The following is a 13,335-nucleotide window of genomic DNA, read 5'->3' as shown; positions in this document are numbered from 1 at the left end:
GCAGAATCAATGCTGATGCTCCAATCTGCAAGCTTGTTTGTGCCATACTGGGAACACTATTTACAGGCACCATTTCAAATAGTGTTAAAGGCCCCAACGTACAATTTTGTCATTTTTTTCTAATACTTGAAAAGTTTTCTCTGGAGGTTCATAAGGATGCTGAGCTAACACTTGCTGGTGTTGTCAGTGAAGCCAAGAGCTGTATCCCATGATGCTTGAGGGAACAGAGAGTGTATCCATGCTCTTGCTCAGCTTCCTGCCCAACTCTGCCAAATGTCAGCCAGACATCTGAAGGTAATGATACACAGGACAACTTTTTGAGCAATATTGCTGGGCAATGTTGCCGTCAACGGGAAACCAGATGAGATACAGGGCCCACGACCGATCTAAATTATCCAGATTGAAATGTATTGCCCATTTTCAATGGGAAAGTGCCCAAGCAACAATCGCCCGGCAAGATTACCCAGCAACATTGCTCAAAAAGTTGCCCTGTGTATCATCACCTTGAGGCTTGCTGTTTAATGGCAAAGTAACACAAATACTACTGGATGGCTGCAAGCATTGAGTCTCTTTCACTATGCATGCTTGAATTTGTGTGTGTACCAGTGCTTTCAGGAATATTATTAGTTTTTGTGTTTGCACATTTTGTGTTTGTGTAATTTTGCAATATATTTTGTATATTTTTGGAAATATTAATAGTATAGTATATAAATATGATGTATTTAATATTTATATACACTCTGTCATCTGTTCAAAAGATTGGGATGATCAGATTGTTTTGAAAGTAGTCTCTTATGCTCACTGAGGCTACATGTATTGTATGATCAAAAAGTACAGCAAAAACTCTTTCCACACACGTTAGATTACTTTATGAGTGAATGAGACCCAGGTGTTAGTTGCAGCCATTATAAACTTAGCCCTGGATCAAGATGACGATGATAGTGAAGTTGGAGAGAAATGGTGAAGATGTTGATGTATCCTATGGTATTTGCAGAGTTACTTCAATGCATTGTTGTATGTGTGTTGTTGTCTTTCAGTTCGACGAGGAGTTTAGTGCACGGCAGGAGGCACAGGCCGAGCTGCAGAAGCAGGAGGAGAAAATCAAAGTGCTAGAGACGCAGATCAACACCCTGCAGGCCCAGGTAACACTTGCACCATAACCTAATGTACAAACTCTTCTCTTCGCGAACAGTATGACCCAGGTATGACCCATTCAGCTGCTCTGCGATCTCAACCCAAGGGTATCAAACACAGGTTAACGCTAATGGAAGCTACCACTGATGCCGTGGCCCATGTGTTCACCTTTAACATGCATAGTCTACCCTTCCATTGGCTCTGATTATACCACATAACCGATCTGTTCTTTGTTGTATTCTCAGAGGCTTATAAATCCTCTGAGATTTATTTTATCTTCCCTCATGAGAGCTTGGTGGTTTCAATCTTTTCTTAGAAGAGCCTTTTATACTACAGATCCATGAAGCACCAAGCCTACTTTTCTGGTTTCCAGACTGCCTTTCTTCACCTCACAAATATTCTCCAATGGCTATTAAACTACCAGGCATTAAATTATTTGTCTCCATCACGAAACCGTCTTGACGCTCAGTGCCTTGGCTCATCAAATGCCCTGGAAAAGAGCTATACAAGCACATTAGGATCACTAGTACTTATTTTGTGTGTTGTGAGGTCATATGAAGCAGTTCTTCTCTGTCTGCTTCAAATGGTAATGCAACTGCTAATGTGGCGGCGAAGGGAGAGACTCTGCTAATTTGGTCAAATTGAAACCTTTTTATCTTTTATCGTGAATGCAGTGGTGCTCTAAGTGGGTATTTTAAGACTTGAGGGATTGTATGATTTAATAAAGGGCCAATATCCCCCTCAAATTGTTGGATTTGATTTTTCTCAATTGCTCCATCGCAGGCTGTTCCTAGATATTGTATCAACGCTGTGAGGGATTGCGTTACGTCTTTGCCTTTCACATCATCGTTTCTGTCAAGAAAAACCCTCAGTCCTTCACTCGCAAAATGACTGCTATTTCCTACTAAACCCAATTTTAAACATTTTAGATTTTAGTGGTGCCTTGGGACAAAAGAAGTAGCTTGCTTGCTAGCTTATGGAGTTTAATAGGAGGGGAAAAAACACCATTTGTGAAGCACCATCCATAGCGTAAATAGTTTTCCAGAAACCAAATATATTGCAGTTGGAAAAGCCAGCACTTCGTCTTTCTGTTTACTTACCTCTCAACATCTCCAAGCCCTATTGCCCCCATCTTCCCCCAACAAGCATCTCCCCACCTCTAAACCGAGATGAGTTGCTGTCATTAAGGACCCTGGCAGCTTGGACCACCATTCATTCTCACAGATTTACCAAATGGGCACATTAGTGGAGGCGGGGCTGGAACAGGTTCCTCCCAGTGCAAAGCAGAGCTTCTCAGAGCCCTGCACTTCATTTGTGGGCAGTCCTCACCCCTGCACTTCGTCTGCCCTGAGAGCCGAATCACTGCACGTTAACCACTCTGTCTCCCTCCTTCCCTCCATCTGCCTCGTCCATCACTTTCTCAACTCCTACACATATTCATGAGCCCAGGCCTCTCTGCGCTCCACTCCTCATCAGTCACCATCATCCCTCCTTTACTACACTCATTCATACCGAGCCATATTGCATGCACCCAATGCAGACACTGAAACCCTGTTAATGACTGCTCACCTGCTCTCTTCTGCTTTGCTTTCCTGGACCACAGTGTCATTCGGCTGTTGTTTTTCTCCTGGGTGTCCTCCAGTCTACCCCATGGCGATCTCATTCTCTTTGAAGCTCAGTCATCTCAAGCACATTAACAGGTAGAGAAGTGAAGCAGAGCCCTGGAGACGCATACTCTTTCCAAGCGTGCGCTCTGAAGGCACGTTCAAAGCTTTGGCTCCATAACATTCTCGCATCAACAGACTTTTGGTGCTTCTGGTGGAAAACATGTAATGCGCTCGCTAAGGAAGCACCAGGATATTAGCATTAAAGTGTTGCACTCATCCCGTGGGTGTTTTGGCACATCTGAAAGGGATATAAACTCATAGGTTGTCATACGCAAAGCTGACAAATTGTATCCTTTATTAGACAGCCGATGTAGAACTCTTCTCCTTCTGCAGTTTCACAATGTTGTCAGCTTGTCGGTGCACAACACATCACCGTGAAAACTGACTACGCTCACCCACACTTCAGCCCACATGCCTACTTCTTATTCTTTGATGGTCTGGTACAGATGGGAAGTAGAATTTGGTTTCTAAACATACTGTATAATAATATTTAATTTTATAATTTTATATATTTTTATATAATTTTATTTTATTTTTTATTATTTCTAATAGCAAAAACACAAAACTACAACCAATCAATGAAACCTGATCTGAATTAATGATTCAAAGGTCACCTCTTCAAATGCTCAATATTGTACCTCTCTATTTCTATAATAAGCCTCAGTAGGTTACATTATAATGTACATTTTAAGAGTTTGGGGCTGACAAGCATGAATGTTACAGTTTTTAACATAACAATTTTGTGTTAAAGTAAAACAAAACTCTTCAAGGAAAAATCTGTTCAAGGAAAACAAAGAGATGACAGCAAAAACATGCTTATCAACAGATTTACTTTAACACATAATTGAAGAGAGCCATTATTCAGAGCAAGCAGCGCAACAGCTCATGTGAAAATAATAGTCATCTGATCTCATCAAAGCCGCCCTATGGAAAATTTCGGACAGACTGAATATGAAATAGAAAGAAAAAAATAATAAAATAGCTTCGCACTTTTAATTCATGTATTTTTAAGAGTTAATGAGACTGCATGCATTATTAGGCCTTCTGCTCAGTTGTTCTGCCAAGCCCAGTTTTAAATAAGCTTGTAACCATATTCTGTCTTTTCATGTTGTGGTGGATTGATATTTTCCCTACTTGATTTGACGTCAGTCATGTTAGTGCCAACAGAGTGCAACATTTATGCAGGGTTCTCTTCTTCAACCCCACCGCCCCCAAACCTCTCTCTTGGCCATTCAATAGAAAGGGAATAGAGTCAGAGGTGAGGAATCGAACAGTATTTGAATTATTCAGAACTCAAGCGATACTGGGAGAGTAATCTTTTACAGCACCCTTGATAGGTTTCATAAAGATCTGCGGTCAGCTGTCTGTACCAACATGGGACTCATAACATTGCAGAGCTGGTCCTGTGTCTTATTGCTGCTGCTGGGCTGGATCTGGAAGAGTATGTCGGTAATTATGCCGATAAGGACGGCACTACACTTGAATCATGGAGTTGGTTGCCATGTGCTCTTCGTTGTTGCCATGGTCAGAATCAGGGGACAAAGCTTGGCCATTCACCTTTACAGGCTGATTCATTTGAGATGCAGCGTGTGCCATCCCCCTCTCTTTCTCTTTGAGGAAACTATCACACGGAATATAAAGATGCTGCTGTTCTTCTTGACAATGTTCAGTGTGTTGGCTGATGTTCTGCCCTTCCCATTCACTTGGAATGCAAGAACAATTCAAATGTTCAATCAAGTTACACATACATATAATATAAATATAAAATATAAATTTCAAACACTATTAAAGTCAATTAATAAGGAAAAAAAATAATCAAACAACAAGCAATAGCGCAAATAGACACAATATAACAAAGATGCAAATTAAATAAATGCTTTCAGGTAGATCTAACAGTAGTTAGAAGCAGATTAGTTACATAAATTGAATTAAAGGGTAACTAAACCCTAAATCAACTTTTTTTAGTTAATGATCTGTAAGAATGGGGCTTTATTAGTGCTGTTCATTGATGCGAGTAACTTTTTTGACATTTGGGTATAAAGTGTTTTAACTCAATATGGTGTAAAAACGTCTGAGTGCTGCCCTCTTCAGGTTGAACGGTGGCTACTGCAGTTGAATTTTCTTACTGGATGTTTGCGGTACTGCGTGACGTAAGCGGTACTACGTGACGTAAGCAGGTTCCAGCTCACCACGCCCTTGGTACGAGCTCACCACACCCTTGGTACGAGCTACCACGCATAGTATTGCATCAGTTAGGATAGCTTCAAGTTAGCATAGATTTATCTGTATTTAGTACAGTGGTCAGGAGGGTACGTAGGTGTAGTGTTGCTGATTGCAACAGCACTGCTGGACTGCATAGCTTTCCAGCAGACTTGGAAATTAGGCACCAGTGGTTGCATGCACTTGGCCTGGAAGACCGTGAGTTCCCGCCTAGAGCTCAAGTGTGCAACCTGCATTTTATGCGGGATGGACTTCTCCACACAGCTCACGCTGAAAAGCGACGCAGTGCCAAACACTGCTAAAGTTAATCCTCTGGGGTCGACAAACGCGCCGGCGCATTTTGCTGGATTTTTTCACATAGCAGCAAAATATGAATATGCCTACAGAGAGCGTGCACTATTGACATCAACTCGATAAAACTCATCAGATGCATGTACTTTACGTTGTCTTGCGACCCTGTGAGTCGCTCTCCATTTTAGAGTCTGACAGCACCTGTCAATTAATCCGTCACTGCGGGTCTCAGGTGCACGCCCCCACACTCAGCCCCACCCTTGGTTCGTCCCCTCTATCTCCGCTGGGGTCTGCCCACTTTTCCAGCATTTTTCAAATATTGCCAGTGGGTGGAGTCAGGCTCTGACCAGGGGTTTAGTTTAGTTTAGGATCCTTATTAAAGTTACAAAATGTATTCAGTCAAAAGAATTTTGACAAGTCTGTTGTTTTATTGTGGAATATTAGGCTGCTATCACTTTAAAATGTAATGCATGGATCCAGTATACTGACACTGTTACACATGTGTTTTCTCTCTTGACTGTTTACGTTCACTTAAGGCATAACCAACTATGTTTACTAGGATAATCGCCAAGACATGAAAGTGAGCTCAATTCAGTTATTTACGTGCTATCAGACATGGTTTTCTGGGCACGTTCATCGGATGTGCAGTTTGCGCACAGCACACAGAAGTAATTTTTTGCTTCTTCTTGCTCTTGAATGTTTAAATTGGCAAGGCTTAAAAAGGCGTACAAATGATAAACTTTCATGACGACGCAGCACTGGTCCTAAAGTTCTGTCAACGAGCCCTGCATGTGATCTCTCGTTCTCTCAACAAACCTTAGAGGTTTTGCCTCTATCTCAATTATAGGCGACTGTAATCATACAATTTACTAGCCATTGGATAATTAAAGCCATTTTTTGTCGCCTCTCTTGTAATTTATTCGCATATGTGAGTGATTTACTTGCGTTGTAGAGGGTTGTAAAAAAAAACAAAGCTTACTTATCACTACAAGCAAGGACATTTCAAATATGATCGAAGGTTGTTGTTTTTCAGCAGTCTTCACCATGGAAGTATCCATCTTCTTTTCCATTAAATGTCTTTAATATTTGATTCCGTCCTACGTGCAATATGGGGTAATTGCACCATATAAGTGTATTTCATAGGCAGTGGAGTATGCTTCCTCTGAATGAAAAGAGGCTGTCAAGATCTTATTTTTCCCTTTTTCTTTTTGTCATCCTCATAGCGAGTTCAAAGTTGGGAGCGAAGCTTTGCTGATTCTAAGTGTTTGCGCAAAATTCATTGGCAGTGAAGTAATGGGAAGGACTTGAAAGAACAGGATTCCAGAAGCAACTCTAAAAGACGCAAAGCTGCATTGATTGCACAACAACCAATTTACTGCATTGCCGTCTGTTGCTCCTTGAACTTTCTTAGAAATGGACATTATTGAAACCAAAGCATCATGGAAATTACTGGAGCCAAGAAAGTGACTGTTTCCAGAAGTAAAAAAAAAAAAAATCCCTTCATGGGATTGTACATAAATCTTGTACCTTTGTCTTTTTATCCAATTTTTAAATACTTTTTTGATTGCAAATCAAGTTTGATTTGTGCGTAGCAGTTGGGTTGGTCATGGCTTTTAACTCTTTAACAAATACTTTTTTCTTAAATCATTGCTCTGTTTTGTCTGGAACTAGAATTAAGGATGTTTAATGATCTTAATTTGTGAATTCACTCTTTTCAAAAACTTTTCTGGAGTGAGAATCTCACGACAACCACTAATGAAACACTGTATTACTTTATTAGTAGGCAAACACTGTGTTTTGATAATGTTCAAGTAGGCTGCTTGCATCCAATTTCTTGTTGTCACCAAGTGTTATTGCCATGTGACCTTCAGCCAAGTTGGCAGTTGACTTTTTCTTTACCATTCTCCTTTTCCAGCTATGGTCTTTGCCTTACTGTTGCTCTGTCTGTCTGTGTATGTGTCTGTCTGTCCCTCACCTGTCCAGTTGACTAGTGAGAGAGACAAGCTAAGAGAGGCAGAGAAAAGCATCAGTGAAAGAAACAGCAAGGTGGGTGTTATCCCAACCTCCCCTTCCCTTCCCTTCCCTTCCCTTCCCTTCCCAGCATGCTCAAAGCAGCCACCTGCCTGCATCTTTGAAAATCTGCATTTTTTTTACCTTCTAACAGGTTGATCAAAGCTGTTACCCCTCAGTGATCAGGCAGAGCCTTGATTTTCTGTATTGTCTCAAGACTCTCAACAGATGCTGTTCAATCATCCATTACAAATGCATGCTACACAATTAGGGCATAATCCTTTCAACATATCCAGCATATAAACAGCTTGTGATGGTGGATCCTGCCAAATATAATCTCTATACTGTGAACTAGAATATTACCACAGACACTAGAAAGTATATGAAGCAAGCAGTTTGTTTGTTCCCTGGGAATCAAACACTTACTTTGGGGTTGCTAGCACCATTCTCCTCCACTTAAGCTATAGGAACATGATGGAACAGGCTACCAGAACCAGTTCAAGCTTGAAGGGAAAAATGAAACCCATACTTCCATTTAACAAGTGTATTGTAACCCTCAGTAGTTACCAAATCTAATTTAATTTTCCTCTTGCTCATCAGAGATGAGATTGGGATGGCTTAATTGTGTGTTAGTCCTAGTTAATTACCCAAACTGTGACTGTTTCTACCAAGAGTGCCCTCCCACCCGTTGAGAGTGTAAATGGATGCTTGTCCTCTTGATATTCTTCTGTCCATATAGAACACATAGTTTTAGACTCACCGACTGCTAATTAGTGCAACTAAACGTATGAAAGACGGCGAGCAAGTCCAGGTCAGTGGCCAGCTTAGACCTTTAACAATCCAGACTTTTTGGAAGTAAATTGCTTTTTTGAAACAAGACAAAAAGCCGAAAGGAAACCATAGGGGGAAATGAGCTTTAAATGAAAAAAATGTCCTGTATAAAATGTTTTTGTTGTAAAATTGAATGAGGGGTATGTCTTGAGAAAATTGTGTGCCAGTGGCTGATTAGCATTCCAGAACTGTGGCTGGAGGGTCTGCATCGCACCACAAGCTGCCACAGAGGGCCAGAGCAATGCGGAAATGACGGTGGTCTAATTTAGCAGCTAATTTGCTTGCCATTTTCTTGTATTAAACTTGAGAGAGAAAATGGGTCACAACGGGCCAGAGATTGACAGACGGATAATCATGGGACAGGGTACTCGTCAAGGGATCTCAGCTTCCTGCATGATGCTTCTACACCTTTTTAATTTCCCTTCTAATAAACAATCCACTGCCTGCATTGTGTAATCAAACACTCGGTAATGCATATAAAAATGTGACTCGACGCATATCATACTCCTAATCAACTGAACTGAGGCTGGAGCGCAGAGAGGAGAATTGCTTTAGAAAATGAGAAACTTTTTCACTAAGCAGTGATGAGAATGAGGCACAAAGTAAGTTTTGTGAAGGAGGAGGGAAAAAAAAGAGAGAAAAAATTGGTTTGTAATCATCCAAAGGTCAAGTCATATCTGGGCTATTGGGACTTCTAATTGAAGCATTTGCATATCATTTGTTGCTAAAGAGACTGGCCCACCCTTTATCAGTGGTTCAAAATACCTGTTTATTCTGTTGCGAGCAGAGCAGGGCTGATTTGTCAAGACATTTACTGCCCTTAGTCTTATCAGTTACTGGATGAATTGAGTGACTGACTCCTCCATAATGGCTTCTCTTCCTGGAGACCATCTCGTGAACTTCAGTTATCTTACCAAAAAAAAAAAAAAGACCAATAAAGAAAAAGAAATGCACATTTGGTTAAAAACTCTATGGATTGTGGCTCAAGGTTAAGGATCTAGAGGGTGGAGCAGAGAGGTCGACTGGCTGCCGCCACCAGTTGCATGAGTGTTCAAGCCCGATTACTCTTCTCATTACTGCTAAAGGTTCAGGTGGCTGCATCCCATTCATACGCTCAATCTATTAGCAAATTACAGAGGCAATTTACATGTTAATCAAGTCTAATGGTTTACTCTCATCTGTTATGCTTTATGATTAAACGAGATGAATCAGTCTACACAAAGTGCTTTCCATATTTCATCCACAAACAAATATCGATACTGTCATCTTGTCATTCAGTGTAATCACAGTTAAGTATGTTCCATACGGAACGAATGAATGCTTATGTCATTATCTCTTAAAAACAATAACAGATGATCATAATAAACTTCACCATGTTTGTTTCTTTTTGAGTTATGCCCTCAGTGTCAGGCGGTTTTTCATTTTGTACTGCTAATCTGAATCTAAAATGGCTTTTAAATTGTGTGTGTGTGTGGAAGTCAGTCAAGCTTACAGGAATCTTACGAGACCCATAGAAGTTGGTTATATTATGTTGCTGTATAATACCTGATGTTACACCGAGTTAACATTTAACTCACCTTCTTTAGCTCAATGTTTTTTTCTTTCTTTTTCTTATTTACTGAACATTTGCTACAGTAGGGTCCACAATTAACCTGTGCAGTCATTTATGCATTCACATGGAGTTCTAGATAAAAATATCCTAGATAGTCTTTTGATAATAAATTAATAATTTAGTAGATGTTCGTATGCTAAAACATTAAAGGGCACTATTATGCCCCTTTTCACAAGATGTATAATAAGTCTCTGATGTCCCCAGAATGTGTATGTGAAGTTTTAGCTCAAAATACCCAACAGATCATTTTTTACAGCATGTTTAAATTGTCACTTTTTGGTGCTCAGAAAAACGCGCTGTTTTAGTGTGTGCCCTTTAAATGCAAATAAGCTGCTGCTGCACGGCACAGGGGGCGGAGCTTCATGAGCTCGCGCTCAGTCTCAGAACAATTTCATCTCACAAAATGATGATAATATCAGAAACCCTCAGTAACGGTGTTCATTTCGACCCGGAGTCGGACAATAATGCCTACAGAGTCAGAGTGCTGTGTGGAGATGGAACAGGTATAGTTTAGTTTAATTACGGTTATAACGTATTTGTCATCTGTGCTTGTATCCACTATTAATAGCCTAACGTTACAAGTCTGCTGTTTCGGACCAGGTCCAATTGATGATCAAAAATATACTGATGAGTTTAATAAAGTTTATTGTACATCACACAAAAGATGAAGCGTCAGTTTTTCTTCAGAAAATCAGCAGTAAGAGCTGAGTAAACACAGTATAAGAAGTGCGTAAGTACATAAACAAATTTCGGTAGAGTTGAGGGAGCATTTTCTTTGCAAATAAAATAATTCCACCTCGTCTTCAGCGGCTGCCTCAGATTTCGGGAGTAAATAGAGAGAGAGCTATGTGGATTAATACGCTGATTTCACGCAGCCGCCGTTTTGAAATCGAAAGTGAGGCTCCGGTGGGAAAAACCCCGAAAGTAAAGATAAACAACAATGCCTTTGGACTACCAACCTGAAGCTGCTGCCGCGATTTACACTTTTGGATGTTAATATCCAATATAGGATATGTATATAGTTCATTCCTGCTTCTTTTTTTACTTTCTGAATTATATAAAAAAATTATTTTATTTATAAATGATTTTCACTGTATATAGTCTAAAGTATGAAAGAAATGTATGTACAGTTTTAGAATTGACACAACATCATTAAACACAACAATACACCATCGCATTCACGACTCTCCTGTGATTAAAGGCGACACTTCCGGTTTTCTTCCCACCGGAGCCTCGCTTTCGATTTCAAAATAACGGCTGCGTGAAATCAGCGTATACATCCAGCCACACAACACCTACAACGCTTGGGAGACATTCTCGTCAGTGCAGCAATGCTCGCTGTGAACTTGATCAGGGCGGGTCTATATTAAAACGGCAGTGTCTGTCAACACTCGTGGGCAGGACGTCACTAAAGCCACATTCTGAAAACAGGTCGTTGGGAGACACTGCTGATGATTTATGGGGATTAATAAAAAAGGAGTGAGTGGATTTTTATCACTATTGGGTGGGTGTGTACACACTCCAACACTCCAGTGTCCACCAGAAAATCCTACCTTCACATACACACTTAGACACTTCACCGCTTGTTCAACACTTGTCAAATTGCTCCTCTGAGATCCCAGTTACTTGACAGGTGTGTACATTCCAGAAGAATCTATCGGTCACATCGACCGACCTGCCATTTATTTATTTACATATTCAATGTGACTACCTGCCCCTCAGGAATCGCTGTGTCCCAGTTTCCCCAGCAAGAGAATCAGACGGTGGGCTCACGCTCCTCTGAGCGCTGGCCCCTGCTTGGCTCTCAGGAGGCGGGGCTCTGTGCGCTAGATGGGCAGATGCTCAGTGCTGCTGAGGGAACAGGTGCCCGGAGGGAAGGCCACGGCGGCCCCAAATCATCCATCTGCTTTTATCAACTCTTATTTAATGCATGTGAGAAGTCCCCCCCCACCCCCTCTCTCTCTCTTTTTGTGATTTTTAGACTTGTTGTAATGCACTTTCCTAAAATTTAAAAGTTAGCTTCTGTAAACACTGTGTCTTTTATTTTCCACTCTCCTTTGCCCTTGTCTCACCCGCTAGTTCTGATGGGATAAAACATGTAATGGTGATAAAAGCTTGGGCCTTTGGGAATAGAGGCTGAACTGGAGTGGTTGAGGTGAATGTTTGGCTCACAGAGGTCTCAGATGCCCTTTTCTTGTCTCTCACTCTTTGTAATCCCTTTGCAGGTTGCAGGAGGACCTGGAGCAGCCGGTGCCATTCCTCCACCACCTCCAGCTGGGGGCATTGCACCACCTCCTCCTCCTCCGCCCCCTCCACCGCCCCCGTGTGGTGGTTTACCACCTCCTCCACCTCCTCCTCTACCTGCATCTCTGGGACCTCCTCCTCCTCCACCTCCACCCGGCTTCGGACCTCCACCTCCGCCTCCACCTCCTGGAGGAGGCCCACCCCCACCTCCGGGTATGCCTTTGGCTCCTCCTCCGCTCGTTGTCCAGCTGCCTTACGGGCTGTTGCCCAAGAAGATCTACAAACCTGAGAGCGTCATGAAGAGGGTTAACTGGTCCAAGGTAAGAAAGACAAAGACACTATTGAAGCTTGAGCGGTTTAAAAACACATGCATTTTTGAGAACCGAAAAATACACTCCAAGGTCAGCAATAAATTGCAAATAGTGGCTGTAATTTAGCCTTCCCAGCGTGTAAGAGGAAAATGAGAAGAAATGTAAAAGAGAGTTAGACTTTTTCAGTGGGAGTTGATGGTCCAAAGCCTACGAGTACATGCAGCTTATTAAAAAAAGCGTTGAGCCATGGGACAAGTAATTGTCCCATGGCTCACTCTGCCTCCCTTTCAAGATATCCGGCCGTAAACTATTTCATTAGCTCAAGTTTCCTTGCATGCACATTCTGGCAGTAATTGAATACACTTTTGAGTTAAAACAAAACAAAACAAAACAATATTGAGTAATCCTCCATTGCTTTAAATGCGATTTCTATGGGTCAACCACTTCATGTCGTCTTTTTCCTTTTAACTCTCAATCATTAATTTACCCATCGCCTTGGGAACTTTTAACAGTCTGAAAAATTTATAATTTGTTATGGTACTTTTTCATGCTCAACCTTGTCTTTAACTCCTTTATGCATCAGTGCAGAGAGGATAGAAGCCTCCACAAGAAGCAGAGTCCTATAAAAAATAAAAATAAAGAACTCACAGTAAGAAACTCAATTAGCAATCATGCATTCAGTACATAATATAAATCAGGGCTACTCATCTCTGAAAAGCTCAAGAGCTACAAAGCAGGATCCATTTAGCCCCAAGGCCAACACTCCTTATTTTTGTGATAATTATTTTATATTAATGAGTTTGCATATTATTTATTTGTATTCAAATGTATTTTTTACTAAATCAAAATTTGTTACTGTCACTTTTGGTCAAACTATTGTATTTTGCTGAATAAAAGTATTAATTTATAAACAAACAAACAAAAAAGAAAACTTACTGACCCCAAACTTTTAAATGGTAGTGGGTGTGCACATATATAATTTGTAAATTAAATACGTTACAAATGAACATTTTAG

General features: G+C 40.9%; 1 protein-coding gene across 18 annotated transcripts in view; it reads left to right on the top strand.

The window, feature by feature from the left end:
- diaph2 (diaphanous-related formin 2) overlaps positions 1 to 13,335 on the top strand; it is a 476,898-nt gene that overhangs the window by 172,173 nt on the left and 291,390 nt on the right. For 10 of the 18 annotated variants that reach the window (XM_084430722.1, XM_084430723.1, XM_084430718.1 and 7 more), the window contains 2 exons: positions 1,038 to 1,142; positions 11,991 to 12,329. In XM_084430722.1, the coding sequence (XP_084286848.1) occupies positions 1,038 to 1,142; positions 11,991 to 12,329 (444 nt within the window). Of the gene's footprint in view, positions 1 to 1,037; positions 1,143 to 7,295; positions 7,359 to 11,990; positions 12,330 to 13,335 lie in introns of all 18 variants that reach the window. The other 8 variants (XM_084430721.1, XM_084430715.1, XM_084430727.1 and 5 more) reach the window with 1 other exon arrangement.

The sequence above is a fragment of the Rutilus rutilus genome (genome assembly GCF_951802725.1).
Source record: "Rutilus rutilus genome assembly, chromosome: 14".
In the NCBI taxonomy this organism is placed as follows: Eukaryota; Metazoa; Chordata; class Actinopteri; order Cypriniformes; family Leuciscidae; genus Rutilus; species Rutilus rutilus.
Note: the sequence above shows the minus strand (reverse complement) of the source record. Positions and strands in the feature narration are given on the sequence as shown.